This window comes from Polistes canadensis, unplaced genomic scaffold (assembly GCF_001313835.1).
Source record: "Polistes canadensis isolate GaletaPanama2010 unplaced genomic scaffold, ASM131383v1 scaffold_424, whole genome shotgun sequence".
Taxonomy (NCBI): Eukaryota; Metazoa; Arthropoda; class Insecta; order Hymenoptera; family Vespidae; genus Polistes; species Polistes canadensis.
In genome coordinates this window covers 72570-85813 of record NW_014569971.1, presented here as the reverse complement: position 1 = coordinate 85813, position 13244 = coordinate 72570, and the positions used below count along the sequence as shown (strand labels likewise).

General features: G+C 26.5%; 3 protein-coding genes across 3 annotated transcripts; 1 reads left to right on the top strand and 2 right to left on the bottom strand.

Moving 5' to 3' along the window:
• Window positions 1-2616: 2616 nt before the first annotated feature.
• On the bottom strand, window positions 2617-4322 carry LOC106792415 (ATPase inhibitor mai-2, mitochondrial-like). Its single transcript, XM_014758831.1, has 3 exons — window positions 4114-4322; window positions 3354-3480; window positions 2617-3220 (listed from the first exon to the last, which is right to left on the bottom strand). The coding sequence occupies exons 1-3, from the start codon at window positions 4158-4160 to the stop codon at window positions 3080-3082; spliced, it is 315 nt and encodes a 104-aa protein (XP_014614317.1). The 5' UTR covers window positions 4161-4322; the 3' UTR covers window positions 2617-3079.
• A 253-nt stretch (window positions 4323-4575) lies between these two features.
• On the top strand, window positions 4576-9619 carry LOC106792404 (protein scarlet-like). Its single transcript, XM_014758811.1, has 15 exons — window positions 4576-4605; window positions 5372-5431; window positions 5898-6063; window positions 6195-6243; window positions 6321-6370; window positions 6449-6582; window positions 6661-6813; window positions 6926-7164; window positions 7231-7327; window positions 7448-7696; window positions 7781-8011; window positions 8293-8428; window positions 8508-8613; window positions 8727-8827; window positions 8942-9619. The coding sequence occupies exons 1-15, from the start codon at window positions 4576-4578 to the stop codon at window positions 9121-9123; spliced, it is 1983 nt and encodes a 660-aa protein (XP_014614297.1). The 3' UTR covers window positions 9124-9619.
• LOC106792403 (protein scarlet-like) lies at window positions 9597-11298 on the bottom strand. The gene is made up of 6 exons (XM_014758810.1): window positions 11117-11298; window positions 10717-10905; window positions 10502-10604; window positions 10188-10409; window positions 9787-10028; window positions 9597-9669 (listed from the first exon to the last, which is right to left on the bottom strand). Exons 1-6 carry the CDS (start codon window positions 11296-11298, stop codon window positions 9597-9599), a joined length of 1011 nt encoding a protein of 336 aa, XP_014614296.1.
• Window positions 11299-13244: the final 1946 nt, after the last annotated feature.

Sequence of the window (13244 nt, the reverse complement as noted above, 5' to 3'; positions counted from 1 at the left end):
AAAAAATAAAATAAAAAATGAAACTGAACAATTGGCAGTAGAAGTTCTGCGATGGCTCCAAAACACTCGTCCCTCTCGCTGTTGGTTGAATGATGTCGTGAAGTTGATTAAAATTGGTTGAATCGTTGAATTGTTGAATTGTTGCATCGTTGAATCGATGATTTGGATGTAATTTAAAATACAAAATAAAATTAATTGTGTTTCATATCATTCGAAACATTTTTCATGAATGAATACCCCGAATGAAAGACAACTATGATTTAAAAAATGAATGAGAAGTAATAATTAAGATTACAATAATAATACTAACCGTTGATTTATCCAGACGAAGCCCCAGATTCGTTGATAAAGATGATCCAGAAAAAACGAAGATATTTTAATTCACACTTTCGACCATGACAATATTTTAATCGAGACGCAAATCCTCTTCTACCGAATTGGCCGAAAGTGTGTTAATGATTCTAATCGCGTACCGAGCAAATTGTTTTTTTAACAAGAATATTATAACAAATTCTTGCATTGATTTTAAATTACGATTGAATTATTTTGAAAGCAATCTCTGCGATTGCATACAAAAAATGCAACATTTTTCGAAACAAACACTGACTCTAAGATTGCATTGCACGCAATCGCAACTGAAGCTCTGAAAATCAAAGTTTAGTTAAAGCAAGTCGTAGCGTACTTCTGTTTATATTTATATTATGTTACTAATAAAAAATATATTAATAGTTGTATAATTCAATTATTTAAACTACGTATTCCAAAAATTCTGAAATCGTGTTATTATTTTTATATGCTTTAATTATTAATAAAAAAATATTCAATAAATGTAACCACAAACTTGTAAGCTACATAAAAAAAATTAAAATAAAATACAAACGAACAAATATCGCGTTGCATTCTATCTTTCAAAAAATACATTTAATCGCGATAGGGTTATTTTTACAGAAGTATACTAATTGCGTTAATACCTATAGGAAAAAATAGATATAACATTAGTGTAAAACTAAACACAAGGTGCAATATTTATAAATAATCATTTGTACAATTAATTAAAATCGATTGAACATGTCTTGAATTATTTATATGAATTTAATACAATAAGAAATAAAATGAATTTAAATTAATCAAATTTAATCAACAATTGCAACGCGTAATTAAAAAATTAATTCAATAAATCATTTTTTCATTTGCATTAGAATTAATAAATAAAACGTGAAGTTAAAATTTTCTAATGCATCGAACGTCAGCCATTGGCCCGACAGTGCTTACGTTGCACCATACAAATTCTATGGACACCGTAAGCAATATCGGTTACCGGATTTCACCACGGGGAGGTTGCTGCGTCGGAGATCCATTATAAAATTAAAGAAAAGAAATAAAGAAATATACTTGCACGTATGTACGGAGTTGTATATACCACCATTGATTAGTTTAATTTCCATGGAACGATGGTGAACGTCTTTCTGAAACCATAAAAAGAATGAGAGATTATGATAGAAATCTTTGTGAAACCATCGATATGAATATAAGATCATATAATTCTAATTACAGATCTTCTTACCTAATGTCAATGCATTCACACCATCGATTATGACTGCATCAATCTGTAAATCAAATGAGATTTGATTAGATTATAAGATTTGATATTAAAATATTAATTAATTAGGCAGTTAGTACTACTTACGCGGAGCGGAACTAGTTGAGACGCCGTCCGAAAACAAAGTGATGGATGACGTAGTCGAGTCACCTCTCCCCTCCTATTTACCTTATAAGGCAGTGCCTAAATGTTTTTCTCTATATGCGTAAAAACAAAAAATAAATAAATACTCTTGTTATAAAATAAATTCCTAAAAATACAAAACATAGAATGATAATGTTTTGAATGGTACTTTTTTACTAATCTATTGTTTTGTGTTTCTATATATATATATAAAGATAGATTTTTATTTATTTTTTATTATATTATATAGATGATTAATAAGTATATATATGTATGTGTTTGCATTTATATTGGTTCTTCGATTAAAATAATTGTAGAAATAATTATCTAGGGTGATCTTGATGTTTTGATAAGTCTATTTAATATGTATATATAGAGTGGCTAGAAAATTTCAATAATTAATAAATATATTTATGTGTATATTTCGATTATTCAATATTAAAATTATTAAAAAATAATTGTTGAATGTGTATCTTATATATATAAATTTTTAATAAGCCTAATTACAATACGTATTAATTGTAGAAAAAATATACATGGGTGGGTTGAAAAGTTCTGAGCCTAATAAAAGACGATAAGTTGAAAAGTTTTGAGCCTCACACAAGGAAAGTTAAATTAAAATGTGAATTTTAATAAATAAAAGTCATTTTGTAAACTTTAAATTCTTACATTATCTTTTTTCTGTTCTCTATACGTGAACAATTTAATTCTGTTATAAAAATTCAATTTGAACAGTTATTTTATATTTGATTAATAAACATATTTTGAGGAAACATTTATTTTTTTAATGGATACTTTTAAAGTAAAATATACAAACAAACAATTTTTCACTTACATAGAATTATTTAAGGATTTGAAAATGGATTAAATATAGGTGAGTAGATAAGTCGTGATATTGAAGCAATTATTTTATTGTACTCTTACGTACTCTTACCTATGTTATACTAAACGGTATATATAAGTACTTTAACTTTTTAAAGCGGAATAACTGTTACTGTTCAGCCAGAACTTTGTTCTTATTTTTGAAAAAGTAAAAATGTTCTATTTATGTATACATACATGGAGTGAAAGGTTTAGCGGATTTATAATAGTTTCCTTAGAACATATATGTTAAAAGTCAAAAAATAATTGTTACATCGGAACCAATTGATTTGATATTTGAAAATAATTATCGATGAAGCCATAAACAGGTAAAAATAATTCATTGAAATATATTAATTTGATATACATAAATATAAAATGAAACTTACTAATTATTAACTAATCCTGCTAATCTTTTTATTGACCACATATCGGACTTAATATCAGTGTCAAGTACCATTAGAAAAATTATATAAGACAGAGAGATATTTTTATTTATTTATCATTAGTTTTATGCATTTCGTCCATTCTTGTCTTATGACGTTCTATGGCCTCTTGATGACGACGAATCTGTTCCTCGTGGAAAGCTATTTCATCGGTGAGACCTTCCTTCAATTTTCTTAATTGTTCTTTTTGCTAAAATAAGAAAATGGTAATAAAGATATATTTGTAAAGACGTATCGAATAAAATAATGCACATAGATTATAATTTAATACACTGATTGTTTAAATAATTAATCAGGGAATTAAAATCCTATCGTTGACAAACCTGATTATAAAAGTATTGATTTTCATGAGCCGCTTCCATTTGCGCAAAAGCTCCACCAGCATCACGGATAGCACCAGCGCTGCCCTTGCTTCCACGAGAACCGCTATCATTAGACATTTTCATTCGACTGGAATCAAATATAGTATTTAATATAACATCCTGTTTAATAATCTTGATATTGGATCTAATAATTCTATAGAATGCGTATTAACTAATTACCACATTTTCTAACCTGACCGTATTGAAAAATCAATAAACAATTTAGTATGCACAACTAAGATGAAATAATTATAATTAAATATTTGAGAGACAGAGGGAATATCAAAATTGTTACCACAATGTTAAAAATAGATTGACAATCTTTAATTAGATTTAAAGATAGAAATTTAAATTTATAATTATTGTTAATTGGAAATGTATAAAATGTTGTAAAAACATTTGATAATAAAAAGTACTTACAATATAACCAAAATACATTTAATTTAGTATTGAAATTTTCTTTAAATGCATTATATAATAGTTCATTGATAATGAGATCGAGTTATCCCGTATATTTCGATAAATTAAAATATTATAATTAAAATTGAAAAAATAATTTTATAAAAATACAATTATTTTGATATCTATACAAAGAAAGATATAACATATCTAGTAAAAACAACATTTATAAAAATAGAAAATTAAAATTGTAAAATAAATTGTCACGAATTATTCGATAGAATATTAGTAATTATTATGGAAATAATTGTTTAGTACATACCTGAGTGCAGAAATATTCTGCATAAGTCTAGGATTAATTCTCTGCATATTTGACAACTTTTTAAAACTGTAAACTGAATATTAACAATTTATTGACGCGTAATTGAATATTTCGGCACTCTCTCGTTCTTGCTTTAATATTGCCTACAACAATACAAGTTTATTGAAACGAAACCATACGAGAAAAATTCCGGAGACTCTCTCGTGATTAGTTCGTAAAGTGGCCGCAGTGGCGCTACGTACGAATATTTATTCGCGCGTTAATTCAAAGTTTCAATTTTAAAAATAAGCTAATAGTCCGTATATCTTATTTATATCTTAAAGTACTAAATGAAGGAATGAATGAACAAATAAATAAATAAATGAATGAATGAATGAATAAATAAATAAATAAATAAATGAATGAAAGAATGATGACAAGAAACAAAAATGAAAGAATTAATCGATAAACGAAATTTTTGTAATGTACTTCGCGGAAATTGTCGCAACGCTGGTATTTTTTAATATTATTATAAACAATTTATTCGATATATTGCTGAAGCCATATTTTATCGTGTATTCGAAAATAATAATATTTCGTTAGACACTTTCGAATTTACGAATGTGTTTAGAATATATCCATTTTTCTAGTGGTCAGACCGCTTAATATAATATAAATCTTTCAATCTAAAAAACTATTAATATATTAATAAATATATTCTACTGTACCGAATCACAATTAATAATTAATTATACCAATATTCTTATAAATTTCTTGTAAAAATTTGTCTTTCTTTTTTTTATAATAATCAATATAAAAAATCAATGATGTAACAATGTGAAAAATATCATGAAAATGTGTATGAATTATGTTAAACGATTTATCTACGAATCACACATATTCATTCTAACTATCTATCTATTTATCTATCTATCCATTTATCTTAGTTTCATTACTTTTCACGTATTTGTAGAGTTGCAAGCTCGTTACACAACCACTCTCTGACAGGTAGGCATATAAGTCTCTCCTTCGTCTCTTTTCTTGCAATACCACAGTTACCTGGTGATTGTGTTGGTGTCATATGCGGTCTTGAAGAACGCATTCGACTTTAGTTACCCTTATAACACGTTCTTCCTGTCTTCAAAGAAACTCATCTTGAATATCATCTTCATCGTTTCGAACTTCTTCTTTTTTCTGTCTTTCATTTTTTGATCATATTTATTTGATTTTATTAAGTCTGATTCTTTCTTTTTCTTTTTTTTTTTTTTATAAAACCAAGTTGAAAGGGAAAAATTTGACAAGAATATCTTACGGTTCGTACAACAATTACGGTATTAAAGTAAGTCAACAATTGTTTTTTTTTTTTAATCACTATTAAACAATATCGAAAATTACGACATCAGTCATGGGAATGCCCATTACTTCTATCTAAGTTAATTTTTCTTATATAAACTATATCTAATTAGAATAATTACGGTGATCGTGTGTGTGGCATTGATAATTATCATGTCGAGAACCAGTACTTTATATAACTTCGTTAAATAAAATTCTGTTTATGAGATTGTCTTACTCGAGAAAATCCATAAACCCTTAAGAATTCTAATCGATTATATATCCTATGTGTTTTAATAATTATTATACTGTTCAACGGTTCGTATTATTCGTTATTTAATCATATTTTATTTTTGTTTATACGTTAGACAAAGTAATTTTAATGCGACAATAAATCGAAATTAATTTATTTGGACGATTCGCTTTTGTTAATTCAAAATCTTGTATAATATTTTTACGTTAATTGTCTGCAGATGCAAAATAAAGTCAAATATTCGGCCTTGCCACAACATCCTGACAAGAATTTCAGTTTGATGTGGAAGAATGTATCTTTTACGGTTAAAAAGAAAAAAAATGGGAATTACTTGAAGAGTTTTCTCGGATTACAAAGATTCGAATATGTCCATCTTGTTAATGGAGGTACTTATTAAGAATTTTAATTAATAATAGTAATTATAATAATAACAATATAATATTCTTCTTATTATTATTCATATATATATATATATATATATATATTGATGTAAATTTGATTCACATTTATTTGTTAGTAAATGGTATAGTTAATTCTGGAACATTGATGGCTATAATGGGCCCGAGGTAAGACCAGCAATCTTTAGGAATTTACTTGATGTGTTTAACAAAAAAAAAGGAAGAAAATAAATTGTATTTTGTAGCGGAGCTGGCAAGACAACTCTCCTTGCGATGATAAGCAGACGTATAAAAGGTATGATTACCTATTCGTATAATTTATTCTTGGAATATCTGATAAAAAAAATTAAATAATTTGCTTTATTATCATCAGGTGAAATAGATGGTGAAATTTTATTGAACGGTAAATTGATTAACAAGCAAGAAATGTTAATGATATCTGGATTTGTACCGCAACAGGATCTTGCTGTTGAATCATTGACCGTTGAGGAACACATGGAATTTATGGTCCGTTTGTTAAATTGTTTGATTAATGCGTGAAATTTATAATAACGGAATGATTTGACTTTTTGTTTCTCAAATTAGGCATGCATGAGAATGGATCGTAGATATCACATGAGTTTAAGAAAATTAAAAATATCTGCACTTTTAACAGAATTGTTATTGGTCAATTGTGCTCATTCAAAATTGTCCACATTGTCCGGTGGTGAAAGGAAAAGGGTATCCTTGGCAGTACAAGTAAGAAAAAGGGCTAATATAAAAAAAAAAAAAAAAAAAAAAAAAAAAAAAAATATATATATAAAAATTAAAATCAAATTGTAAAATATTTGAACAAATTTCTTTGTCGCAGTTATTAACAGAACCCAGCATTTTATTTTGCGACGAACCTACGACAGGTGTTGACAGTTACGCAGCCATGACAATTGTTAAAACTCTTCGTAACGTTGCTAAAAGGGGTAGAATAGTAATTTGTTCGATACATCAGCCAGCTTCAGGTTTACTCGACATTTTTCATGAACTTTTATTACTTTCTGCTGGTCGTGTTGCATTTCAAGGTTCGATCATTGACGCCACTAACTTTTTCGACAGGTAGGTACGTCTTGAAAACTCCTTATTTTATATTTGTTCTTATATCATTCGATTGATTTTTTCTAGTTTGGATCTACATTGTCCACCAACTTACAATAATGCTGAGTTTTACGTGTCCCAATTATCCGTTTCGCATGATTACGAGAATGAGAGTTCTAACAAGGTAATTGATATTTATGATATATATATAAAAACATAATGTATACAAAAATAAATAACAATAAAAGAACAAGAATAAAAAAATAAAAAAAACAAGAATGATGAAAAATTTGTTATCCGACAGATGAAATGGATCTGCGATCAATATGAGAAATCGGTTTACGGGAAAAAAATTGCATCATTGATAAAAGATTATCGTAGAGACGTTAACGAGGATGAAGAATTGCCATTAATATTTGATAACAATGTGTTGATTAAAAATAATTTTAAAAAAGTCAGATCGTTCACTCAAATCGAATGGCTAGTTTGGAGAATTTACATCGATTACAAGAGAAATTTTTCTTCCATATTTTTAAGATTTATATCCTATTTGGTAAGTAACAATGATGTCACACACACACACACACACACACACATACGCACGTTAATTATAATATAATTTATTTATTCGAAAAAGTATATAGGTGTTCTAATATCTTTCCCGTACATAAACGTAACACAAAAAGTTGATCAAGGTAGCATACAAAATATGCAAGGTCTGATGTACCTGATCGTAGTGGAAACAGCATTTACTTTTAATTACGCCAGTTTTTATACATTCCCAAGAGAATTGCCATTGCTCTTACGTGATATTGCTGCGAGTTTATACGACCCAGGACCGTATTATATCAGCAAAGTTGTAACTTTGGTAATTCATTAAAAAACAATAATTTATATCACATTGTAGTACAGTGATTCCCAAAGTTTTTCCATTATCGGTGCCCTTATTGATTTCAGACTTTTTGTCAAAGAGTCCTATATCAAAATTGAACAATTTCACTATGTGAAAGAAAAAGTTAAAAGTTTTCTTTTTTTTTTATCGAACGATTGATTGAAAATAATTAATATAAATGAAACGCAAAAATTTTGGGGATTACTGGTCGTACTCGAATGAACGAAATTCGTCATTAATAATTATAAATTGTTTAGATTCCAGGTATCATAATTCAACCATTTTTATACAGTGGTTTGGTTTATCTTATCACTGGACTAAGAGGTGGATTCATTGGTTTCATTTATTTCGTCGTACCAATCATGTCCTCTGCATTTGCTGGCTCTGCTCTTGGTATTATAATCATTATTTATATTTATTATTAATGAGAATTAATTTATTTTTTTTTTTTTTCATTTATATATAAAAACAGGATTTTTGATGTCAGCGTCATTCGATTCGATCGATACAGCTTCTTTGATATCTGTACCAATTGATTTCATGAGTCTAATGTTTTCTGGCATCTTTTTACATCTTGGGTAAGTAATTTTTTATTATTGTTCTCATATTAAAATCATGGTAAAGGAAGAAAAAGTTAATTGAATTTTTTAAATATCATGTTTTCTGTTTCTTTTTTGTTTTTTTTTCCTAGACATTTGTTACCGTCAATATCATGGATAAGATATTTATCGATATTTTATTACGGTTTGGAAGCCATTTCTTTGAAACAATGGATACAATTTGATCACATAGGTAAATTAATTAGATTAGGTTTATAAGACTTTTAAAATATATATATATATATATCTTTTTATAATTTGTTTAAGAAATTTTATTTTTATTTCTTTTTTGTTGTTGTTGTTGAAGATTGTTTACCAGATCCAGAAGCACCTTGCATGTCAAACGGTTTAGAAGTTCTCGATAAGTATGGTTACATACTTGATCATTATTACGTTGATTTATTTGGCCTTTTAATGATATTCCTCGTCTGTCATTCTATCAGTTTCTTGGTACTTCGTTATAGAAGTCAAAAAGAACCTGTCTATTAAAAATAAATACAATTGTTTCATCTCTTCTCCTCGTTAATTATTTATAATATTAAATAATTATATAACGATGGAAGAGAGATAATAAAAGGAAGGTAAAACTTTTGATCATTGGATTTATATATCAATTATGGCAACAAATTAGGCTAATACTAGTTATGTACGTATATAACTAATATGTATAATTATTTTTTTTTTTACATATATATATAATATACTTAGAATGAAAAGTCTTACTGTCCTGTTTTTTTTAATTCCAAGGTATCCGGCAATGGACATGAATATTGTTAAACATATCATTCCACATAAATCTAAGGTAAAATTGGATTCATCATATCCATATTCGAATAAAACTTCCGTACCATTTATTAAACACGGTAATCTTTCCTTTACTTCACATTCTAAAACATCACGTGTTTTGTAATCCCATTTTCATTGTAAAACATTTAACAATTACACATTTCTTACCGATTCTATCAATTTTTGACCAATACAATATCGAAAGACATTCGTTTATGTAATAAAATATTGACGAATATTTCAAGTATCCTAAATACGTTGGTAAACTTCTATAAAAATTCATTTCAATTGTATCGAATTAAAAAATGAAATTCGTTAATTTTATGTATAAATACGATCTCGATTGTTTAATAAAACAAATCTTACCTCAAATTATAAAACATACCAGCAGTTAATAGAAATAATATATCAATTGGTACCATAATTATTGTCGTTAAATCAACATTATTTGTCCAACTGGACATCATCATACCATAAGCGGTACCACAAATTGAACTTAACGTAGTTGAAAGACAATAAAATGGTATGTCCTTCCAATTAATATTACTGTTCAAAGTCAAAAGTATCGTCAATGTAAAAATGAGTGATTTAATCATAGATTTTGGTATCTGAAAAAATTATTTATATATATATATACATAGATGGTTTATAAGAAAAAAGCAAAAGTTGTACACCTGTATATATATGTAATCTTGATTTAAAACAAAAAAATAAATAAACAAATTATTATAAATAATTAATAAAAATAAAAATAAGCGTAATGTTACCAATCCGATAAAAGTAGCAACGTAATAAACACCTGGACCATACATCGAAGTTTCACGACAATAATTAATCATGTCCGATGGTAATTCGTATATTGTTGAATAAGTTACTGTAAAAATGATTTCTGAAGTCATCATGTATATAATTCCTCTAATATTTTGCATTCCTTTCTGCGTATTTGGATTGTTACCGATAAAAAATATATTCACGATTGTCATAGACATCTACGTTAAAAAAACAAAAGATATAATTAAAAAAAATAAACGAATGTTTAAATTTTATATTATCAAAAATGTTAATTCCATTTTCTATATACCAAAAAAGATATCCATGATAAATTGTCGGAAAAAAATGTTCTACGTTTTTTCTTATAAATCCTCCAAATTAACCAAACGAATTGTTTCAATAATCCTGGCTTACTGTAAAATGAAAAAAAAAAAAAAAGAAGAAAAAATATAAAAAGAAAAGAATAAATCTTTTGCTAACGTATTATATTTTGTTTTTTTAAAGATCGATGCGTTTTTTCATTACTTGCATAAATTTGTTTGTACTTCTTTAAGATTTTCATCGGTGTTAGGTAATTCGTAATAAGGTGATCGTAAAAATGCTTTCGATAAATTTAAAGATCTTTCCTCGTTCGACGTAATTGAATCATGTTGAGATAAAATACTGATGTGGTATTCTGCTTGATCTATGTGAATTGGGCATACGAATCCTAGGCTAATAAAAATAATATATACGATCGTAAATTTTGTATATACAAAAATTAATAATTATCAAAAGAATAGTAAATATAACATATTTCGTGTAATTAATATTACATTGGTTTGTTCGAAAAAGTAATCTCGTTTTTCGTTCATTGATGATTACTTTGTCGAAAAATCAAAACGATATTACTGAAAAATTATATTTAAAAAATATAAATGAATACCTTTCGAAAAACGGTTTGACGTTATCTATATTTCCGGAAAAAATGTTTCTACCATCAGCTAATAAAACGATATGCGTGAACAAATTATACATCTCCATTCCTGGTTGATGAATAGTACAAATTACCAAAGTATCTTTCATTGAGATTAATTTTAACGTTTGTAGAACGTTCAATGCTGTCATACTATCAAGATCTATGTGCATGTGAATGTGTGTGTGTATGTGTTAACGAATTATTAATTATTATTAATAATATTGTTATATCTCGAATATATATTATATTTGTAAAATATAATTTTGGTTTATATAGAAATTACCTGTTGTTGGTTCGTCTAAAAAAATAATTTTAGGTCTTGTTACTAATTCGGATATTAAAAATAATCGTTTTCTTTCGCCAGCCGACAATTTTGCGATTAAATTATTTTTCTGTTCGTACAATCCGAATTCGTTTAAAAGTTTATCGGTTTTATCATTGAATTCGCGATAACTTTTGTTTTTATCCATTTTTAATGCACTCTATTTTAAAAAAAAAAAAGAAAAGTAAAATAAAATAAAATTAATTTTTAAAAATTCGAAAATAAATCTATTTATTTAATTAAAAAGAAAAGTTTAATCAAACGTATATGAATTTGTACCACAAACAAGAGATGTTCCCTAGGGGTAAGATCAACAAATATCGGATTAAATTGACTCATGTAACTTGAAATTTGTGACATCATAGTATTAGAAACATCTGATCCATTAATTTTAATACTACCACTGGTCGATTGAATTTTTTTTGCAATCGTACTTAACAAAGTAGTCTTTCCAGCTCCGCTATAATAAACACATAATCGTTTCAAATATAAATATTATTATTTAAACATATATCCAATCCCTTACATACCTTGGTCCCATTATAGCAATCATGTTATTACTTTCTCCATAGCCGGATACTACAATTAATTTAATTATTAAATGAGCCAAACAATGTGTTAATTAACGTTTTTAATTCAAAAAATTAACAGTAACAAAAAATTTATAACTACCTTGCTTTAATATTCCTAATCTCTTAATACGCGATCTTTTTCTAATATCAGACCAAATAGATCGAATAAATGTTTCTTTTCGATCGTTAATACTAACAGTAACATTTTCCCAAGACAACCTAATCTTTTCTCGATTATCGACAAACAATTCCATGTTAAAATTAAATTTAACAATCACATGAACGTCTAAATTAAACTGACGATTAGAATCTTCACAACGACGAGAGAATCTGTGATCGTAATGAATTTTAAAACGTCTCATTCTTATCATTGTTATCAGTTTTTAAGCAAATTTCTGTCGACATTATAAATGTTATCTTTACGACGAGTAGATTAAAATTTCATAATTTGTTATAATTTTTTAATGAAATGAGTGAAATGAACGAAAACAACAACACCCACGCTTTTCATTGCTTTTTCTTTTTTTTATATTTTAATAATTATCTCGTTTTTTTTAGTCGCAACTTAAATTCATTTATATATATATATATATATATATATGTGTGTGTATGTGTCTATACTTGGATTTAATTTCCTTCAAAAAGAAAGGAAAATATGTTAGATATAATTCAATTAAATATTATTCTATATATTATACCCGACTTATTTGATGTTTATATATAAAAAGAAGATGATATAATATTTTTAACGAATAAAATTACACATTCATGTCTTCACATGCACACTAACGCGCGTACACATACTTTTATTTATAATATTTATGCATTAAATATATATATATATATATATCATAGATCAGTAATTATTATTATGCAATATTGACGTTAAATGCATGCAACATAGTTGTTTTTTTTATTTTTTTTATTGATGTCTAATGACTAATATTTTCTCATGAAATTGTATGTATATGTATATTATGCATGTATTGTATATATATATATATATTTTTTTTTCTTTCTTAATAACTTGCTTGCTTGTTCGTTAAGTATAAAAGTGCAAACGATGTATGAGGAAAGTTAGTCGTTAGATTTAGTAAAAAGTGTCGTAACGTGTAAAATACGCATTATTTACAATATTATAGTATAATAATAATAATAATAATAATAATAATAATAATAACAATAATATAACATTATTTAA

What these genes read in the sequence shown, in the direction of transcription:
- LOC106792415 (XM_014758831.1), bottom strand. Translation starts at nt 4,160, where the DNA reads ATGCAGAGAATTAATCCTAGACTTATGCAGAATATTTCTGCACTCAG. An exon ending in CAGAATATTTCTGCACTCAG is followed by an intron (nt 3,481 to 4,113) that starts GTATGTACTAAA and finishes ATTTGATTCCAG; the next exon opens with TCGAATGAAAATGTCTAATG. An exon ending in ATCAATACTTTTATAATCAG is followed by an intron (nt 3,221 to 3,353) that starts GTTTGTCAACGA and finishes TTCTTATTTTAG; the next exon opens with CAAAAAGAACAATTAAGAAA.
- LOC106792404 (XM_014758811.1), top strand. Translation starts at nt 4,576, where the DNA reads ATGTACTTCGCGGAAATTGTCGCAACGCTG. An exon ending in ATGGCTATAATGGGCCCGAG is followed by an intron (nt 6,244 to 6,320) that starts GTAAGACCAGCA and finishes TGTATTTTGTAG; the next exon opens with CGGAGCTGGCAAGACAACTC. An exon ending in TAAGATTTATATCCTATTTG is followed by an intron (nt 7,697 to 7,780) that starts GTAAGTAACAAT and finishes TATTCGAAAAAG; the next exon opens with TATATAGGTGTTCTAATATC.
- LOC106792403 (XM_014758810.1), bottom strand. Translation starts at nt 11,298, where the DNA reads ATGACAGCATTGAACGTTCTACAAACGTTAAAATTAATCTCAATGAAA. An exon ending in TATCATGGATATCTTTTTTG is followed by an intron (nt 10,410 to 10,501) that starts GTATATAGAAAA and finishes TTTTTAACGTAG; the next exon opens with ATGTCTATGACAATCGTGAA. An exon ending in GGTATGTTTTATAATTTGAG is followed by an intron (nt 9,670 to 9,786) that starts GTAAGATTTGTT and finishes CAACGTATTTAG; the next exon opens with GATACTTGAAATATTCGTCA.